Source organism: Rhinopithecus bieti, unplaced genomic scaffold (assembly GCF_001698545.2).
Source record: "Rhinopithecus bieti isolate Rb0 unplaced genomic scaffold, ASM169854v2 scaffold_8307, whole genome shotgun sequence".
NCBI lineage: Eukaryota > Metazoa > Chordata > Mammalia > Primates > Cercopithecidae > Rhinopithecus > Rhinopithecus bieti.
Window position 1 is genome coordinate 705918 of NW_016806443.1, and position 19057 is coordinate 724974.

The 19057-nt window shown below is 36.1% G+C and overlaps 2 protein-coding genes across 3 annotated transcripts in view; one reads left to right on the top strand and one right to left on the bottom strand.

The window, feature by feature from the left end:
• Positions 1-14828, bottom strand: part of LRRTM3 (leucine rich repeat transmembrane neuronal 3) — a 189028-nt gene extending 174200 nt beyond the window's left edge. For both annotated transcript variants that reach the window (XR_001886448.1, XM_017876510.1), the window contains exons 1-2: positions 14251-14828; positions 12387-13918 (exon numbers count right to left, since the gene is read on the bottom strand). Coding sequence is in view for 1 of the 2 variants with exons in the window: in XM_017876510.1 (XP_017731999.1) it covers positions 12387-13918; positions 14251-14254 (1536 nt within the window). In the remaining variant the exon portion in view is untranslated. The remainder of the gene's footprint in view (positions 1-12386; positions 13919-14250) is intronic.
• Positions 1-19057, top strand: part of CTNNA3 (catenin alpha 3) — a 1693405-nt gene that overhangs the window by 703018 nt on the left and 971330 nt on the right. The window lies entirely within an intron of this gene.

Here is a 19057-nt window from a genome sequence, read left to right on the forward strand (position 1 = left end):
ACACACTGCTGGATCTTATAACTGAATTGAATATGAGGACATAGTCATAGTTCAAGGAGTTATATGCAAATTTGACCTCTGGAAATATAATTTGTGGGTCTCATATTTAAAGTTGCTGAACACATTTTGTCAGAAACTTCTTGCTTCTGTGATTAGTTATAGATTAGTTAACCACTGGGCTTCTTTTATTCAGTCATCATGAGACACTCTATACTATATATATGTGTGTGTGTGTGTGTGTGTGTGTATATATATATATATATATGTTTTTTTTTTTTTTTTTTTTTTTTTTTTTTAAGAGACATGATCTTGCTCTGTTGCTCAGGCTGGAGTGCAGTGGTGCAATCATAGCTCACTGTTATCTTCCCTGGGCTTAAGCAATCCTCCCACCTCATCTTCCAAGCATGTGCTATTACACCCAGGTTTTCATTTTTTTGTAGAGATTAGGCCTTGCTATGTTTCCAGACTGGTCTTGAGAGCTCAAGTGATCCTCCTTGCCTTGGTCTCCCAAAGTGCTGGGACTATAGGCATGAGCCACCCACCACACCCAGCCTATGTGGAATTTTTGAATCTAAAGTAGATTAATGAAAATTGCAGAAGAATGGTTTTCCATCTTTTCAAACTATGTCCTATGGAGTCCAGGATTCTCTACCTAAGTTGGACCAAGCAGATTCCAGTACTGAAAGCAAAAACAAATACAAAACCTAACTACCTATTTTAGTTGTTCCTCTTTAAAAAGAATGAAAACAAAGAAGAATTGAAACAAAATTAAGTAACCACTGGGCGTATCTTAAGCAAGAGGGATGGATATAGGGGTAAGAGATGATGCAGTGACCACAACGAAACCATAGAATGGATAACAAAGAGAGAACCTGAGGATTGCAGTTCTTGTAAGATTGTTACAAGTACAATGACATTCATTTGAAATTTCAAATAGAAGGTAAAAAAAAAATGGACTGCAAGGTTCTCAAAAGTCCTTATGACTACAAGTTTTTATAATTAAAGAGAAGTTTTATTTCAATTTGCTTATTACATATGTTGCAAAAAGGAATCCACTCTGTGGATGACAAAGGTTACCGTGGTCCAGAGGCTGACAAATACTTCATATGAAAAGGGATATGGATGGTCTATAAGTCTGTCCTACCTTACAAATCCTAATTAAAATGCAACTTAAAATATATTATGGAGGAGGTCATTTTTATTTCTAAAATTAAACTATAATTTACAAAATTATAGTTCTTCATTTATAGGCCCAAACAAGAGTCGAATAGAAATAGAATTTTTCCTTCTTTTACATTAAATTATAGACAGTGTCATTTTAATTATTGCTTTCATGAGAGATAAAACTATTAGTATTTTCCTTTTAACTCAGTCTGAAGGTATATATCCAAGTTGTATAGATTGACTTATAAATAAAAGTTGGATAGAAAGAAAAATTGAAAGAAATTTTAAGTGGAGATGAGAAAGAAAAAAGAAATTTAGTGCAAAGGAGTAAAGGAATGAACAGGAGGGAGGAAGGAGAAACTCAGAAAAGGGAAGATGCTTCAGTTCTGTATGATCTAATATGCCTTCTTCATGATCAGTGTTTAGGAGGTAAAAAAGATGAACATTACTACTTGTCAGCTTCTGAGTGCTGGAGGCCTCCAGTAAAGTAGTTACTTTGGAAATGTGTAAAATCAGAGGACAAAGACCTAGTTTCTGTCGTAGTGTAGGGTGTTCCCTTGGTGTGGATAAGAGAGGAGAGGCCTCAGAATGCGTCTAAAGCCGAATCCTTGCAAACCTGGGATTGAGATAAGGAGACATCCAAGCTAAAGAGCAAAGGATCTTTCTCAGGAGGAGGTGGACAGGGAGAGATTACAAATGTATGGCTTTTAAACAAATGTTGACTACCCAGCCACTACAAAAATGAAGGTGTATTCACAGCTAGATTTAAATATTATTTCTTTGTCTCAATTTTTGTTAGCTCTTATTCCCTTTAACATATCCCTCCAAATGTTCATAGCTTTGGTAACTATCACAGGAAAGAAAAGGTTGGTAGAGTATTCACAACATGCAAGCAATTTAAATCAGAACATGATCCTTTAAAATCGTATTTTCCTAAGAATACAATTAACCTTTGAACAATATGGGTTTGAGCTGCATGAGTCTACTTACACACGGATTATCTTCCAACTCTGCCGCACTGAGACAGCAAGACCAACCCCTTCTCAATCTCCTCCCCCTCAGCCTACTCAACATGAAGATGCCAAGGATGAAGACCTTTAGAATTATCCATTTCACTTAATGAATAATAAATATATTTTCTTTTCCTTATGATTTTCTTAATAATATTTTCATTTTTCTAGCTTACCTTATAAAATACAGAATAAGATACATATAACATATAAAATATGGGTTAACTGACTTTATATTATCAGTAAGGCTTCTAGTCAACAATATGTTATTAGTAGTTCTGGGGGAGTAAAATATTATATATGGATTTTTGACTGTATGGGAGGGTTTGTTCCCTTAACCCTCACATTGTTTAGTGGTCACCTATAATTTTTGAAGCCCATTCAATGGTAAATGAGAAGAGTGTATATAGTGAAAAAGTGTATATTAAATTAAAACTTTAAAAAGCTTATATTGACTACGTAAGGAAATATGAGGTTGATACAATTAAGTTTCCATAGAGTTGAAATATTTACTATAGATTATTTGCAACAATAACTTTATAATAATGACCAGAAAATCAATTCAACAACATCTGTCATGCATAAAAGACTGTATCAATCACCACTGGAAGAAGAAAGAAAAGAAGAGATTATCCATTTCCTCAAAATGTGATGCAAACTCATTAATAACTCTAACATAAGGTAGACTGTGATGCAGTCTCCGGGAGAGGTAAAAAAAAAAAAAAAAAAAAAAAAAGCCAAACCAGAAAAGAGGGACGGACAAGATAAGATTAATAAGACATCTGGGGTGAGTAGAATTTGATCTATTCTGGAAAGGCTCAGAAATTGACAGGAGGACTTGGGAGGGAGGAAAGGCATTTCTCACAAAGGAAATTGCTTGATCGAAAGCACAGAGATAGGGAAGCATGGGCTACTTTGAGAACCTGCCAGTGGCAGAGCATGGGAAAGGGTAGGGCAATAAAGGTGGATGTAGCTGGGCTTTGTTGGGAGGCTGAGGACATTGGTTTTATGTACCACCATCACTCTTCAGTATTAACTACGTGCCCAGGTGCCCTTGAGCTTATGGAAATTTAGATTCTATTTCCTGAAAGTCCACCAGGAGTCTGTTATTCAAAATAAAAGTAGGTAGTGTAATATGACTATTAAAGCACATTGTGATACTGAGATTTTTAGCAGTTGGAGCTAATGAAGGGAAGGAGAAAGTATTATGTGCCAACTTTCTATTAAATGTTTTTATCTACATCATCTCATTGAATCTTCATAAGATCTTTGTATTATATATGAAATGTACTTGGAAAAATTTTTAACAAATGCTGATTCTTTGCTTTTTTGAAACAATCCCATGATAACTAAATTTTACACATTTTATTAGGATGATGATGTTGAGACTCAAGGTTTCAGTTATTAAAATCCCAGAAACAGAATTCAAACTAGTTCTTCCTGGATCCATAGTCCAAGTTCTTTCTAGTATACAATGTTATCTCTCCGTGAAAAAAATCTGAGGAGAAAGACTTTGTATAATGGCAATTCACTGAAAAAAAAAATTCTCAAATACAGTTTACTGAATGAAACATGGATTATTTACCCTGCCTTGGCTCCTTTGGAAAGGCCCAAACTCATGTTTGAGAAAAATACCGAGGAATCTATACAGGATGATTTCAGAGCGCTTTGCAAAAGTCTTTGCCTCCAGAAGCACTTTCCCCAACCCTGCTGGCTATGCCTGCTCTTAATATATAATTTCCTTACCTTTAGCTGAAGGCTTTTATCTCTATTTAAAGGTGAGTGCCCTTGGAAGGGACAGTAATCCTGCTCTCGCTCTGGGAGCAGACATTTGATAAGGCATAAGAAACTAAGAAAGCTCTGGGCACCACTGGATGGAGGAATTTCAATATGGATACTACTTCTAAATAGAGAAAATACATGGAAATGGGAGGCTGAGAAGACACAAGGCAGATATCTCAGACTTGACTAGATTGCACTGTACAGTTAAATCTAGTCCATCTGTCCGACGACTCCAACCATGAAACTGACCCTGTAACTTTCTGACAGGATCAACATTTGATTGGGAATTCTAGAAAAACAGGCAAGGCAGTGCACTCAAAGAATTGAGAAAAGATCTGCAGGCAGAAAACAATACAAAAACAAAACAAAACAACAACAAATGAAAAACAAAGCACCAGGAAAACCTATTAGAAATGGCAAAATAGAAGGAACATCAGGCTTAAATTTAAGAATGTGATGGCAAACTTGGAGGAGGGTAAATTAGCTTTCAAGAAAGTGAATTACAGGATCGTCATCATTTGGGTTTTATTTTATTTTTTGTCTTAACATCAAGAAATGTATAATGTGAGCTTTTGGCTATTTTGAAATCTACCCTGACTTTCTCTTTTCATCTATATCTAGCTGAATGCTCTTGCATTTTAGTGTAAACTAATAAAGACCCCACACATCTCTGTGTGTTAGACCATAAAAGTGACCAGAGTAGAGCCCATAAAAATATATGTAGATTTTTACATTTTATTACTTAGTCCTCCCTGTAAAAGTCCAAAAGACTAAACACCTGCTGCTTTTTAATGAATGACATGAAATGGGCTGGAGTGGGTGCCACAGGCTGGAAGGAACACTATACTGGCAGATTTGACTTTAACTAGCAGAGGGATGTTCTAATGGTAAATCATTGGAAATTATTTCCTAAAGGGATCTGGAGATGTATGATTTGGCTTTGAGAAGCCTTCGTGGGTGGGGTATTAATTATTTTAGGGCAGTCCTATAAAGAAGTGAAAATGTATAGGATTAATGAGTGAAACTTATAGGAAGACAGACTCAATATAAAGGGCTCTGTTCTTATATTTTAAGGAAAACTATCTGAGTTTACTAAAGGCATAAAAGGCGTTTTATCAAATCGTTAGGTAATATATACAAATTCCTGGTACATAATAAGGACTCAATTATACCCAAATATTTCACCTTATAGGAAAAGTATTCACCTAATGGAAAAAATATATTTTCTCTAGGCATGTAAAACATGTCTACCTTGGTGGAAATACAAATACTTATGTAATATTTCCTCTGCCATATTAGAAAGATCTTTAAATATTCCATTTTAATAATAATTCAGTGATGTTACCTAACCCTCTATTGGAGGCAGTACACAAACCAACTATTTATACCTTTCATGTTAAAATTTTGTATACATTGGGCAAAATCCCTTTCATAAATTGACAAGTACATGCCAACACTAATCTCAAAGTCCTTAGTTTTAAACTTCTTGGAGAGTTTTCAACTATGGTAAACTTCCTAGAGTTTTCACTGTTATAACTATTTTCACTGTTGTAACTCAGAGAGTTTTCACTGTTGTAATCTTATCACGTTTGTCAGAATTTTAAAAGCTACTCTACTTCTTCAATATCAACATGATGCATTCTACAAGTTTCCTTTAAAGCTCTTATGAGATTCTGGTTGAACGCATCAAAGATTAATGAGGGAACTTATAGGAAGACAGTCAATATAAGGGCTATGTTGGTAAGCATATTCTTTCTTTTAGAAAGTACATAGATCTGTATTCATGACAAAGAGCACTTTTTTAGCTACATGAGGACCACCCAGTTGAACCTATGAACACCACTCAATGTAGCGTAGCCTCATGATACTGTAGCTTCACTGTCTGATGGCATTTTCTTTCTACTCCCACTTCATTAATAAGCTTTAGCACCAAGAATGCTGAATAAGGATTTACATTTAATTGAAGCCATTTCCTCCTTACCGACAAAATGTATTTTCCACCCTGCATAGGTGTAATTGATATGATGAAATGTCAACAAAATTGCCTTTGCTAAATGTAGTATTTACCTTATTATTTTATATGCCAGACCATAAAACTATATTTTACCCTTGTGAAGACAAAATACTGATTATTGAAAAGAGTGTTTCTGATTGGTGAAATACAGTTGAGTACTCCCATACATAAAGTCCTGTACTTTGTTTTCTAGGAGTTAGCTAATTAAGAGGAAAACAGTAAGCTTTAATAATTTGTAAGACTGTAATTCAACTATAGATCCTATTTCTTCAATTGAAAATCAGAACATACTGTGGAGGTGTTTTATAGATTGTAGAGGAAAGAGAAGTGTCAGCCAGCTTTAAATTTGTTTTGTGTCCTAATATTTAATGCAAGTGTGTAACTTTTCTTTTGGAGATAATGCTGCCCATTTGAGCAGAATGACTGAATTGTGTTGGTTTATAAAGGTAGACATTTTTTGGTTATATAGGAATTAGAGACTCTCCTTTCAAATAAGGAGAACAACAATTTAAGAGTGGGAGAAAGGAATAAAGGAGAATCCTGCTTGGGAGAAGTGGGGCCCTTAAAATAAAAGAAAACACGGAGAATTGTTAATAAAGTTATTAATTATCATAACAACATTTGCTGGAAATGATAAGATAGAAGCTCTTTTTTTCTTTTTTTTCCCCCAATAAAATGGATTATTGTTGCTTATGGAAGTTCTGTTGTTAGAAAGTATAATTGTAAAATACATTGTACTTGCTTAGTCTTATACCATGTCTCACATATTCCTGTTCTCTCTGTGTTTCTGGAATTTTGGTCACATGTTCAGGAGCCCTAACTCAAGAGCATCCATTCATGACCCTATGAAGTTAAAATGGCATAAAATTCACAACTGCTTCCCCACCTGGAAAACCATCATCCTCTCTCTGATCTTTAGCTATGCCATAGGAACTCAGTTGTCAAAGAGGAACAGTCTGTGTCTTGCTAAATTCCAAAAATTTTGAGAATACATGTGCTACTTCATATTGGTAAGAGCAGCTATATCCAGCGGAGGAAGCTTTTGGTCATTCTTTGATGAATTAATGATGTAATTTTGCATAAGCAATGACATATAAAAGAATGTCCCTGTACATTTATGCCCCTTTTATCCAGTGATTTTCAATAATTATAATTTATAAAGTCAATAGTAATTTCAATACTAAGAGGAGATCTTGGGCACAGTCTTCCACTGGAGTGCCCAGGGAAGAAACATCAGGGCAGATATCATGTGACCGATACCTGGAATGCGTGCTAATCCTACAGTAACATGTTATATGCAATTACTTTTTGCTCCATAATGATGTCATGTTGCCATATAAACATTGTATTGATCCAGTGTAAAGTCAACAAGGAATGAACACAATGATACTAGAAAGGGAGTGGACAGGTAAACGTCCTGATTGAAAGCCCTTGCTATAGTTAACTGATTTAAAATACAACTAGAATTTTTAATGGGTTTGATTAGTATTTGTTTTAGTGTCCCCTGGTCAGTGTCTTTATGTCTGTTGTACATTGTGACAATCAGTGTAAAAATCATAGACTTAGATAACATGAGGTGAAAGAAGCTGTGTCTATGTGAAAACAGAAAGTCACAGACAAAGTTCTAGACTTGTAATGATGTAAAATGGGCTTGGGGTTCTGTAACATAGAGGTTACTGATTTCTTTTTGGCTCATGCCAAACATAGAACAACGAACCCCACTCAATATCTCACTAAGTGCTTTTTGAAAAGAAGAGGTAGTTGCCATTTTAGAGTTTACAAAGTACTTTTCACATTTCGTCCTCCTCATAACCATGAGCAGTCAATAGTACACATCTGTTTTACATATGAGAAACTGCAAGTTCAGAAAAGCCAGGAAATTTACCTGTGATGTCTTGATTAGCAAGTGTCAAAGGAACTTGAATTTAGGTCTTAATTTCTAAGGCCCATATTCTACCATGCCTGGCTGTCATATTTTCCTCAAATGAAAAGAATAATAAATTATTGTTATTTAGATTTTCTTGGTCATATTTTATTATATTCTAGCCTACTATCCAAAATCATCACCAACTTTTGGAGGCTAAAAGAATTTGGGTCCAATTCTGTAGGCTATTATGATTAGGAAAGCAGTCACTTTCACCTGTGTATTATTATCATTTCTTTAATTCATTTTCAATTAGAGCTGTTTGATACAAGCTATTTAACATCCATCCATTTTATTTCACTTAAAACTTATGTCATTCAAATTTATCCAAATATTCTTTTGTGCTCATTGTTTCCCAAAACTGCCTCTGATTTTTAGCATAGGGAGCTAGGAGAATACAAGAATAGCAAAACTCCATGGGTTTGCTACAGATCTGGATTCTAATGACAATCCAGAGCAAAAAGGAATAGATGAAGCAACAGCTTCTGAATTTTTTATTTCTCATGGCTCAATTCTTACTTGCCATGTCTGGAACTCACTTTGTCTCAGGCTTCATGACCTGATGCTTGTTTCTGATGCAGTTTAATCCACACTTTAAATAAATGATTTGAGTTCTCATTTTGCTAAATGTCAAGGGAAGAAAAGATATTTCATGCACCTACAGCATCCTAAAACCTCTTGCCAAATCCATGAATCTGACTCTGCATTATCCTTCCCCAGAAGGAGAGCATAATTTCATTATCCATGAATCATCACCTCTTAGACTGTAACATCATTGTCAGAGAGCCTAATAGAACCAGTGTTCAGCTAACTGAAAAGGGGGAGGGAGGGAGAAAGCGCTGAGGCAAAGCACAGGTCACTGGCACAATCAGCAAACTGAGAGTTCTAAAGCCGGAAGGGGAGGCCCCCTCCACTGACACCTTTGACATATCTACTGACCGGTAAATAACTAATGCCGACTCTTGATTTAATATTAAAATTTGTTTTTCCTACCTAAGTTATATGTATATTGCTGATGAAAATATTAACCCCTTTAATAAAATGTCAAAATGTTTACCCAGCATTGACGAGTATAAGCACTTTAAAATATTTCTTATCTATTCTTATTGCATTATTACTCGCTTTTCATCTTTGGACACTTATTTCTAGCCCTCAGTACCAATTCTATGGCCTCTGTTCCAGTATTACTAAAAAAGTCAAAATGAAAAGAATAACATTCAAAAATTACATTATAATTATATTTACCAGGGAAATGAATTAAATAAAATTCAGGTATGATTTACTAGTCAAAAAACATATGTTGTAAACCACGTTTACACAAGGATTCAGGATAAAAAGCTAAAATGTGTGAATAGCTGTGGTTAGTCTAACTAGCCACTAGAGGTCACTGCTGCTCCATAGAAAGACAATTTATTGCCTGTCTACTTAGGTAGTTCACTCACCAAATCAAGTAAAAAATGGTGTAAATTCTTTGAAAAGATGTAATGTCAACATCCTTGGAAAATACAAACTCATTTAAATGGAATATATATTGCATAAGTATTGCTTACAAGACTGTGGCACTGGGACTATTAACTACATGCTGTGGTAGCACTCTCTGTACTGGGGTTAATAAAAATGGAAAGAAACCCACATGCAGTTTAGAGACTAAATTCTATTTCTTCTCTGTTTTGGTAAAGCAAAGTATTCTGTATTCTGTTGTATAGTTCAACAGGTCAGGCTTTTTTTTTTTTTTTTTTTTTTTTTTTTTTAACTGTTGTTACCTTTGAGGGAAGTCCAATATTTTATGTAAATACGTACTAGAAACATAAATATCAATCACATTTCTCTAATCTGCATGAACTTGAAATACTTATACGAATAGATTTACAATATGTAGTCCAGAAAGTACCATGAGATGGAGGTGAGGCAACAGCTTTTGAGCAGTAAACTATTTGGCAGTTGACTTTTTAAAATTTACAGTGGTAAACTAGTTATTGTTAAATCTACATGAATTATATATCTGTGCTCAGAAGATACTGAGAACTACAGAAGATTCATTCTCAAAGAGGGAGGAGGAAGAAAGAACTTTTTTCCCATAATTTAATGTGCCAAATCAAAATGAGTTTTACCACCTAAGGGATTTTATTTTTGTTCTTATCTATTATTATGTTTATAAGTAAAGTTAGCCATTAAAAAGTGACCAGCTTTCAAAATATTGGCGATTCATTTAGTGTTATATCATATTTTATATACCAAGTAGCTTTGAATTTGAGAAATGCTTTTCAATATAGCAAGTATATTTTATACATACTAGTAGCACCACAGCATCGAGAATCTGCAATAATTCAAAAATATAAGTATACATTGCCTAAATGTATTTGGTATCCATCACAAGTAAGGCAGAAGGTTAAGTAAAAAAGAATAGAAATGGGGTTCTTCACTTTAAGACTGCATCTCATTAATGCAAACACTTTTAGTACAGATAAAATGAGGCTAGCCAAAGAAAATTTCTTTTAAGATGGAATATGTATTTACTGATGCTTTATGAAAATGTAAAGTTACAACTTCAGTAAAACCATCACAATAAGCTCAGTCATCCAGTGAGCTGTAAGGAAGTATCTGCATTATTAATCCATTGGAAATATGTGACTTTTTGTCATTAATACATGTACATTCAACAATTATTCATGGGTAAACATTGTAGCTATGATGTTTTTCTGAAGTGGCATCTATTGTAAGATTTAATCAATATCAAAGTACCTTGAGAAATCCACTTTAAATACTTTTTTCTTTATTGCTTATAAAATTATGAATTTAATAATCTGGCATCCTTAAAATTTTATTTTATGGTGACTTGCCTAGATTTTCCTCTCGGCATATGAAAACCCCAATCAATAAAAAAATTTAGTAAAATAGCCATTCACTTTTCTTTTTTGCTGCAGTGATTCTGTTTTCAGAGAAGAGGGACATGGTTAAAGATGTAGGGGTTGGCAAGCCAAATTAAATGAAACAGCCTCAATGTTGCAATTCCTGATATTTACTTCTATAATAGAACTGTTCATTTTGGAGGATGAAGGAGAATACAGACTAAATATATCTTTCTAAAAACCTTAATTGACTATGGTTCAAGTTACTCAAATACAGAGGCTATGATATTCGTGCTGCAGTCAATAAACTTTCACCAATGACATAAAAACATGCATGCAGCTTGCAGATTGCCAACAGGGTCTGTACAGAATTGTACTGATGGATGAGTTCACAATACAGATGAACACAGGGACACTGTAATGTCAACAATAGAAAAGCAACAGAGAACTGTCACAGTGTTGGTCTTTTTTCCTCTAAGATCTATTTTATACATTTATTAAGGTGTTATCAAAGTCATCCTTTTCAATGAGGCTATGGGTGGAAGGCATGTCTTGGAATGTGTTCTCTTTATACATCTGAAGGAAGTGTCTGTTATTAGGGGACTGGTGTGTGCAGGACATGTAATGTAACACAACAGGGCAGCCTGAAAAATCCTGAACAGATCAGGACAGAGCTAATGATTCTACTAACTACATTAGGGTCTTTGAAAAAACTGGAAAGAGAAATTCTGGTAAGTTCTCAACCACATGCCTGTAGCAAGCTGCTTTCCCATTTGCAAACCTTACCTGAAAACTCGCTAACTAACAAGAGGTGTGGTGGAGAAATCTGGCTTCTCAATTCTGTTTCATTTATTTATTTGTGAAACATACAGGCTGGAAGAAATTGACAGTGAAACCTCTAGTCTGATTTTACAGAGATGTGTTTCAAAGACAAGGCTTTGAGTCGAAAACTTTACATTTTTGTCATCTCCTCACATTTTGCAGTTGTCTACTTGCAGTATTTTAACCCTTCACACTTTGTTCCTGTGCTTGCCTTACTCTAATTCAGACGCCTCTGGAAACTGCTCAGGGTGCTGCTTTAACCTAGCACCATCTTTTGATAGTTTCCTGCAATTTTCTTTTTTAAATCAGGAATTAGTTTAAAGGCTCTGCCTGTCTTTAAAATGTTCCCATAACTGAGTCATCTCCAAGAATCAGCTCAAGCTCCGAGCACCTGGAATCATTCACCTCTTTCCTTGATTTGCCAGTGAGCTGCAAACCTTCTATAACTGTAGATTTGGTCCCACCAGGAGGATAACAGCAGATGTGGGGGATTACTTTTGAAAGAAGTTTTATCTTAAAACAAATGCGACATTAATGGAATCAATAAAGGGTCTTATACAACAGGTATTATATTAAACCGGAGTTCAAGCCTCACCTTGATTGTGGTGTTTAAATTTCAATGGGTTGATTATGTATGAGAAGAAAATGACCAGTATTATGAATGCACTAAAACGGACAGAGAAGGACCTTGCCAGCAAAGTGAGAGGGAGAGGGAAGGGGGGCGGGGGGGGCATCGCGTTCCCTTGATAGTCACCAGAGTTCAATAAAGCACCACTTATTTCCCAGCTTTTAAGAGCTCTTTTTATCGCAATGGTTCATACCTCACACTCCCTGGAGCCCGATTTGTTATAGGTGCAGGGTCCCGTCCCATTCAGCAGCATCTCGCTGGTCTCCGTGTTGGTGGGTTTATAATCTACATAAAATTCCTGGGTGCTGGGAGTCATTTGCTTTAGGGACTGTCTTTTCTTTTTCCTGTGCCTTCGCATGAGGGAGCGCTGCTGCAGCTGCTTCATGCTCGCAGGGTACCGCTTCCATGACACGTAGATAACCAGCAGGATGACGAGCACGGACAGGAAAAGGGCTACGCTCCCCGCGATGATTTTATGGAAAGAGATGTGCTCGGCGTCAGCATCGGTCTCTGGGCTGGGCTCTGTGGCTCCCACCGTCGGGGGCAAAGGGGGTTTGCTCTCATGCTTCGGCCTGGGGAGCTTGGGCTTAAACGTCGGCTTTGGGAGAGCCCTGGCCAGATCAAACCTCTCAGTAGTACTTTTGCCACAGATGCTGTAGTTCTTCACTGCATCGATCACGTTTACTCCTTGCAGCTCTTTGGGACTGGCACAGATAATTGTATTCTCTCTTAGACCTTTAAAACTTTTCAGCCAGTTTACAAGGGAGCAAATATTTCTGCTGCATTCCCATATATTCCCAGCAAGACTGATGTCATTGAGGGATATCCAAGAATCCAAAATCTCTTGACCAATAAATGTGAGCTTGTTGGAATCCAGGTTGAGGCGCTGCAGATTTGGGACGCACTGGAAAACACTGGGTCCACTGAAAGCTTCGATCTCATTGCCTGATAAATCAAGCCTTTGTAAGGAGCTCCAAGTCCAGGACATGGTCTGTCCTATGACACTGATTTTATTCCACTGCAAGTAAAGGTTCTGAAGGCTGACCAACCTTGGAAAAAGGGCCAGGTTGAGCTTGGAAAATTGATTGTGCTCCAGGTGAAGTTCTTTGAGTCTGATCATGCCAGCAAAGACATTCCTGGCTAAACTTCGGATCCGGTTATATCCCAGGTCCAAAAGTTCCAGGTTGCGGCAGTCTTGGAATATTCGCACAGGGATGGTTCTCAGGGAGTTAGACCGTAAATGTAAACTCAGCAGCTTCCGCAAGCCCCGAAACTGTTCAGATCCCAGAGAATGCAGCTGATTATAGGACAGATCCAAGTTCCGTAAATTTGTCACAGGTCTGAAGGTATTGTTAAGAAAATAGGAGATTCTATTGGAACTAAGAATCAGCTCTTTGAGTCTGCGTATTCCATTAAAAGCATTTTCGTCAATATTGCTGATATGGTTATGGTCAAGGTATAGCCAGGTGAGCTGGTTGAGCCCTTTGAATTGATTATACTTAAGTTTTTGAAGGCTGTTATAGCGAAGGGACAAACCTAAGCAACCAGCAGATATACTTGAGGGTATCTCCTGTAATTTCTGAGATTCACAATATACCATTTTGCCTTCACACCTACAGCCCTTAGGGCATCCTCGTTCGGCAGAAGAAAGCATTGTCAGTAAGACAGTGGGGGCTATAACCAGTGCTACAGCTGATCCGCTCAGTAGCCTAATTACATTGAAACCTGGAAATAAAAACAACTTAGAAAAGTTATCCCCCCAAAAAAGAATTAATCTTTAATCAAGCAAAATAGGCATGTATTTTCATTTTTTAAAATTTAAATCTAGATAACATTTAACATCTCATATTATCTCTTTGTAATTAAAGAGAATTGTCTTTAGTGTTTTGTTTTTTAAAACAGTTAAACAAGGAAACGTGTCCACTAAGCAAATAAATTCAGTCTTAGAGCAGAGCAAGGTAATCTCTAAAATAATTAAGGCAGAATTATTACACAGACTAGAGGTTTTTTGTTTTTTTGTTTTTAAGAAGGAAAGAAGAAAAAATGACAAAACATACCCATCCTTTGTATTGTTCAAAGGTCGTCCTTAGGTCTTTTGCTTTGGCTTAGGGGCCAGTTGCATGACAGCCCCTGTCAGCTGCACTGTAGTGAGTCAGGGCTCGCTGACACCCAGGAAGAAAAATTGGACCCCTTGGGAGATGGACCGATTTTGGAACATTATTCTTTGCCAGCCACGCAGAACACTCCAAGAACAAATAAATCCCAACACCGCATTCGCAGCAAAACATCAAAATCTTCCTAGGTAATAGGATCTTCATGGATATTACGTTTTTGCATCTTTATAGTTTTTTGGGGGGCGGGGGGACGGTTAAAAAAAAACAAAAACTAGCTCCTACAATTTCTTCTTATCGAAAAACATGATGTATTCCTCCAGGCAATGTGGGGCTACCTGAGCTGCCACATCTGTATTCCATAGCCCAGCAGTTCCCGTGGTGAGCACCCAGTTCAGCCACAGAGCTGCGTTGGAGCCCAGAAGGCAGGAGAGCCCCGTACCGCGCACACGCTCAGCTCACTTCTGCAGACTGTCATTCTGAAAGCTGCTCGGACTGTTGCTTTGGTTTCACTGAATGCAGTCTTATGTAAAGCTGCCCCCAGTGGTGAAGAACATTATGGGCATGTGCAGAAATGTCTCTCTTTTATCTTGCAAATGAGCAGGCTCACTGCTGGAAAATGAATGATTCTTTTGGGTGGCTCAGTAGGAACTGAATGGTCACCGTAATCAATAACTAGCAACATTTTCTGTGATTTCCAAGTCTTGTTTTACAATTTGGCAATGTCTTTATTGTCTGTGTCCACTTAATTGCTAACCATGTGCTGCCCAGAGTTTTTCTGGAGCTTGACATTAAGTTCACAGACTGAACGTCAATTTTTCTTAACCTCAACGCAGGCTTTAAACTGAAATTTATAAAATGAATTATTGAGCTATTCACAGAGAAGCATTAACTGCCTGCCCATTTGACCTCTTGGAGTCACAGTCTTGGAATAGAGGAGATGACTGATGACAAATGAATTAATGTGTCCAATAGCCTTTCCAGTTTTCTCACAAAAGATATAATTGATTTTATGGCTATGGTTTTGTTTGTTGCTTGGTTGTTGTAATTTTCTTTTAATTAGAAGGAAAATAAACCATTTTTAGTGTTAGTATACGAATCAAGGGATCATTTGGTTCATACTTTATTGATGTTGCTGCTATTTATTACACTAATAATATTTATGGAACACTTTCTAAGTGCTTTAAGTGGGCTATGTTGTTTTCTCTTTAAACAATAGGATGATGTGGGTCCTATTATAACCTCTCTTTTAAAGATGAGGAAACAGACTTGGAGAGGTAACTTTCTCAAGGTCATACAGCAAGCAAGTGGTAGAGCTGAGCTTCAGAAGCAAGTCATTCTTATGCTGAACCGCTAACCACTAGATGATCCTGTCCAACAACATTGTTATCTTCATTTAAAAAAGAAGTCAATGAAAATGAAGCTGATTAAAGGATTGGGGCAAGGAAGCTGTGATCAGCAAATTCTTGCTTGTTCTATTAGAATTTTCTAAACTTCTTTTGGTCTGAGACTTCTAAAGAAGTATAAAAACTAAGGCAGGGCAGTTTAGTGATTAAGAGCATAGATTTTGTCACCTAGATTCAAACTCCTGGCTACAATTTACCAGCTATGTAACCTTAAGCAGGTTACTTACCTTCCCTATGCCTCAGTTTTCTCACCTGCAAAATGGGCATAAAAACAAAAACTCACTTCATGTTTTGAGACATGTTTTGAGAATTAAGTCATCTTAATATCTGTATGTTACTTAGAACAGTGTGTTACATGCAATAAGCCTGTGTAAGATATTTGAATAATATTAACTCTATGTGTACTTGCTAGGATTACCTACTGAATATTGACTACACTGACCTTCATTAACTCACAAAGAACAACTTTAGGGAGCATTTTAAAATACTGTACATGGTGGACTTCTGAGATCTACTCAGTTTTGCCTTCTTTGATGAGATATGTTCATCATCTGAACTTTATCTTTAAAATAAATCTTGTGATTTTGTGGACCATAACTAATAATGTTTGATTCTTTTCATCCCCAAAGTAGAACATAATAACATCTGCCATGTAGAGGCATTTTATTTAAAAATAATGGTATTCTTGAAAAAGTTTGCCTTATTTTTTGTTAGGTGAATTGGCTGTGGAAAGCCTTGGAGAGCTTTCACATTCTCCAAGGATGAGATGTTTGGTAATGACAATCAAAAGGGATCCTACAGATATAGTACAATGGATATTACCAATTTCTTGGGCAGTATGCTCTTAATGAGGTAGTGCTTTCCCCCAGAGTTACCTAAAGCTGTGAATGCACATGAAACACCCAGTGGGTTTCTTAAAAAATAGACTTCCCAATCCCTCCCCCAGGATTCTCATTCTGGGGGGATGGAAGAGTGTGTGCTTTTCAATAGTCTCTGATGAAATAAGTTTAAGAAACTCTCTGTGAAAGAATGATTAAAAATAATGTTTTCTCCTAGTAGGAAGAGAGGGTATGTACACTTATAATACTGAGATGTAAGTTCCATGAGGACAAAGACAATGTTTTGTCTACTTCATTTTTCCTAACATCTACAACACAACTTGGCACATTGCAGATATGTAATAAATAGTTATTGAAAAAATATATTTTTATGAGAGTCACAAGTACAATGGATATAGTATAACTGATTATGTAATGTTCGACATCTGTACATGGGATTGAGTCCTGAAAACTTCCTCAGTCAGTCAGACTGGAAAGAATTTCGGAGAAAGTATTCTTAAAGGAGGTATATACAAAGACAAAAACTAGAAAGTGAGAAAACGTAGTTGATCAGCAAGTGATCTTTACTTTTCACAGAGATATCTCTTGTCTTCATAGTTAAACTACAAATTTCATGAGAACAGTAAATATGCTTTTGACTATTCCCTTTTGCACAGTACAGAAGGGTAATACTGAACCCTTATCATTTAATGTCCCAATTGGGCTTGACAACTTGTATCTCTGAAAAACAGACTAATGGGAATTATGTGGATAATTTCTCTCTCACACCTCTGTTGCTTGAAAGGCTCTGAGTTTTCCCCTCACTCTCCCAGGTAGTCATTGAGACATCTGTTTTGCCCAAGAGCTGCAGAGAGTCACTCCAGGAAGCTGAAGGACCCCATCAACTTTCTGCTTCTTGCTCATCATACTTTACTTCCCAGTGACAGAAGAACAGAGGAACCCACCCAGAATGTGGGCTCTCACTTTGCTTCTCCTAGGACAAATCTTCTTGAATTATTTATGGTGAATATTATTCTCCCCTGTGTTACACACATTGCTGTTAGTTCTCAGACATTTTTCTATTATCTCTGTTCCTGATCTTATCTTACTGCATAGTTCTGACTTTACACCTACCCTTTGGATCTTATAATTGATATTTAGTCTTAATACTAACAACTGAGGTTACAAAATATTAGAATGAATAAGTAAGACCTAGTATTGGCTACCACAATGGGGTAACTATAGTCAATAATTAATGAATTATACATTTAAAAATAAAAGTATAATTGGATTGTTTTTTATACAAAGGGTAAATGCTTAAGGGTATGGAAACTACATTTACCCTTATGTGATTATTACACATCACATGCCTCTATCAAAACATCTCATGTACCCCAGAAATATACACACTATGTGCCCACAAAAATAAAAAATAAAAATAAAACAAAACTATGTGATAGGAATGATGTGCTGCCATAAAAATTGTTTTGGTAGCAATATATTGATTGACAAGGAAAAATGTTCATGATAAAATAATATTAAGGAAAAAAAATACTGACCATCAATCTCTTTCTCAACAGTAATCAGTAGCCACTCTGACTGAGTCAGCCTCCAGGAACTGTGTATGGCCCCTACCTTGGCACGACCCCTTAAGTCGGCATCACAACCAGGTCTGATCTGGTTCAGGATAATAAATTGTTAGAAGAGGGAAGATTATCCATGAGGCTACTTGAGAAATCCAAAATAAGATATGTAATTCTAAGCTACACTGAATACTTGAGGCTGCAGAAATTACTACAAAGACATAGAGTAGTCCCTCAAGAGAAAAAGAAAAGACTGTGTTCTGAAAGATTTTAGTAAATTGCCTGTATACTTTTTATAAGTTTTTTTTTCTTTTACTTGTCGACTATAGTGAGCTGATTATTTCTGATTTGCCTTTCAACAGAAGCAAAATTATACTACATTGTGTATTTAGCAACTAGTAACTTCTTTTGCACTTAATATCACATGACCGTAAACTACCTGACAAGTTAAATATCCCCAATACATCTAGGGCCTTAATGATTTATACAATTATAAAACAGTGTCATGTATCTAAAGACTTTCTGTTTTATTGTCCTTATAGGATTTCAAATAGCTAAACATATTTTGTTTAAATTGGGTAAACAAATCAAATCTCAGTTTGGCAATACTGCCAAATTTCAGTCCAATATGAAACTCAGTTGCCAGACATAAACTTAGAAATTCATAACTGAAAAAGGATGTACTGATATCTTAACAGTTGTTGACTTCAGATATTTTATTTATTTTAAAAATACATAATTTGTATAATCATTATGTGCTAGACACTGTTCCAGACACTGGGAATACATCTGTGTGCAAAATAAAGGCCTGTGCCCTTGTGAAGATTACATTCTAAAGGGATATGACAGACAATTAAAAATAAACATATATAATGTATTAGTAGGTCATACGTACTATGAAAAAAAGAAAAAATATAAGGAAGATTGGGAGTGCAAAGTATGAGGT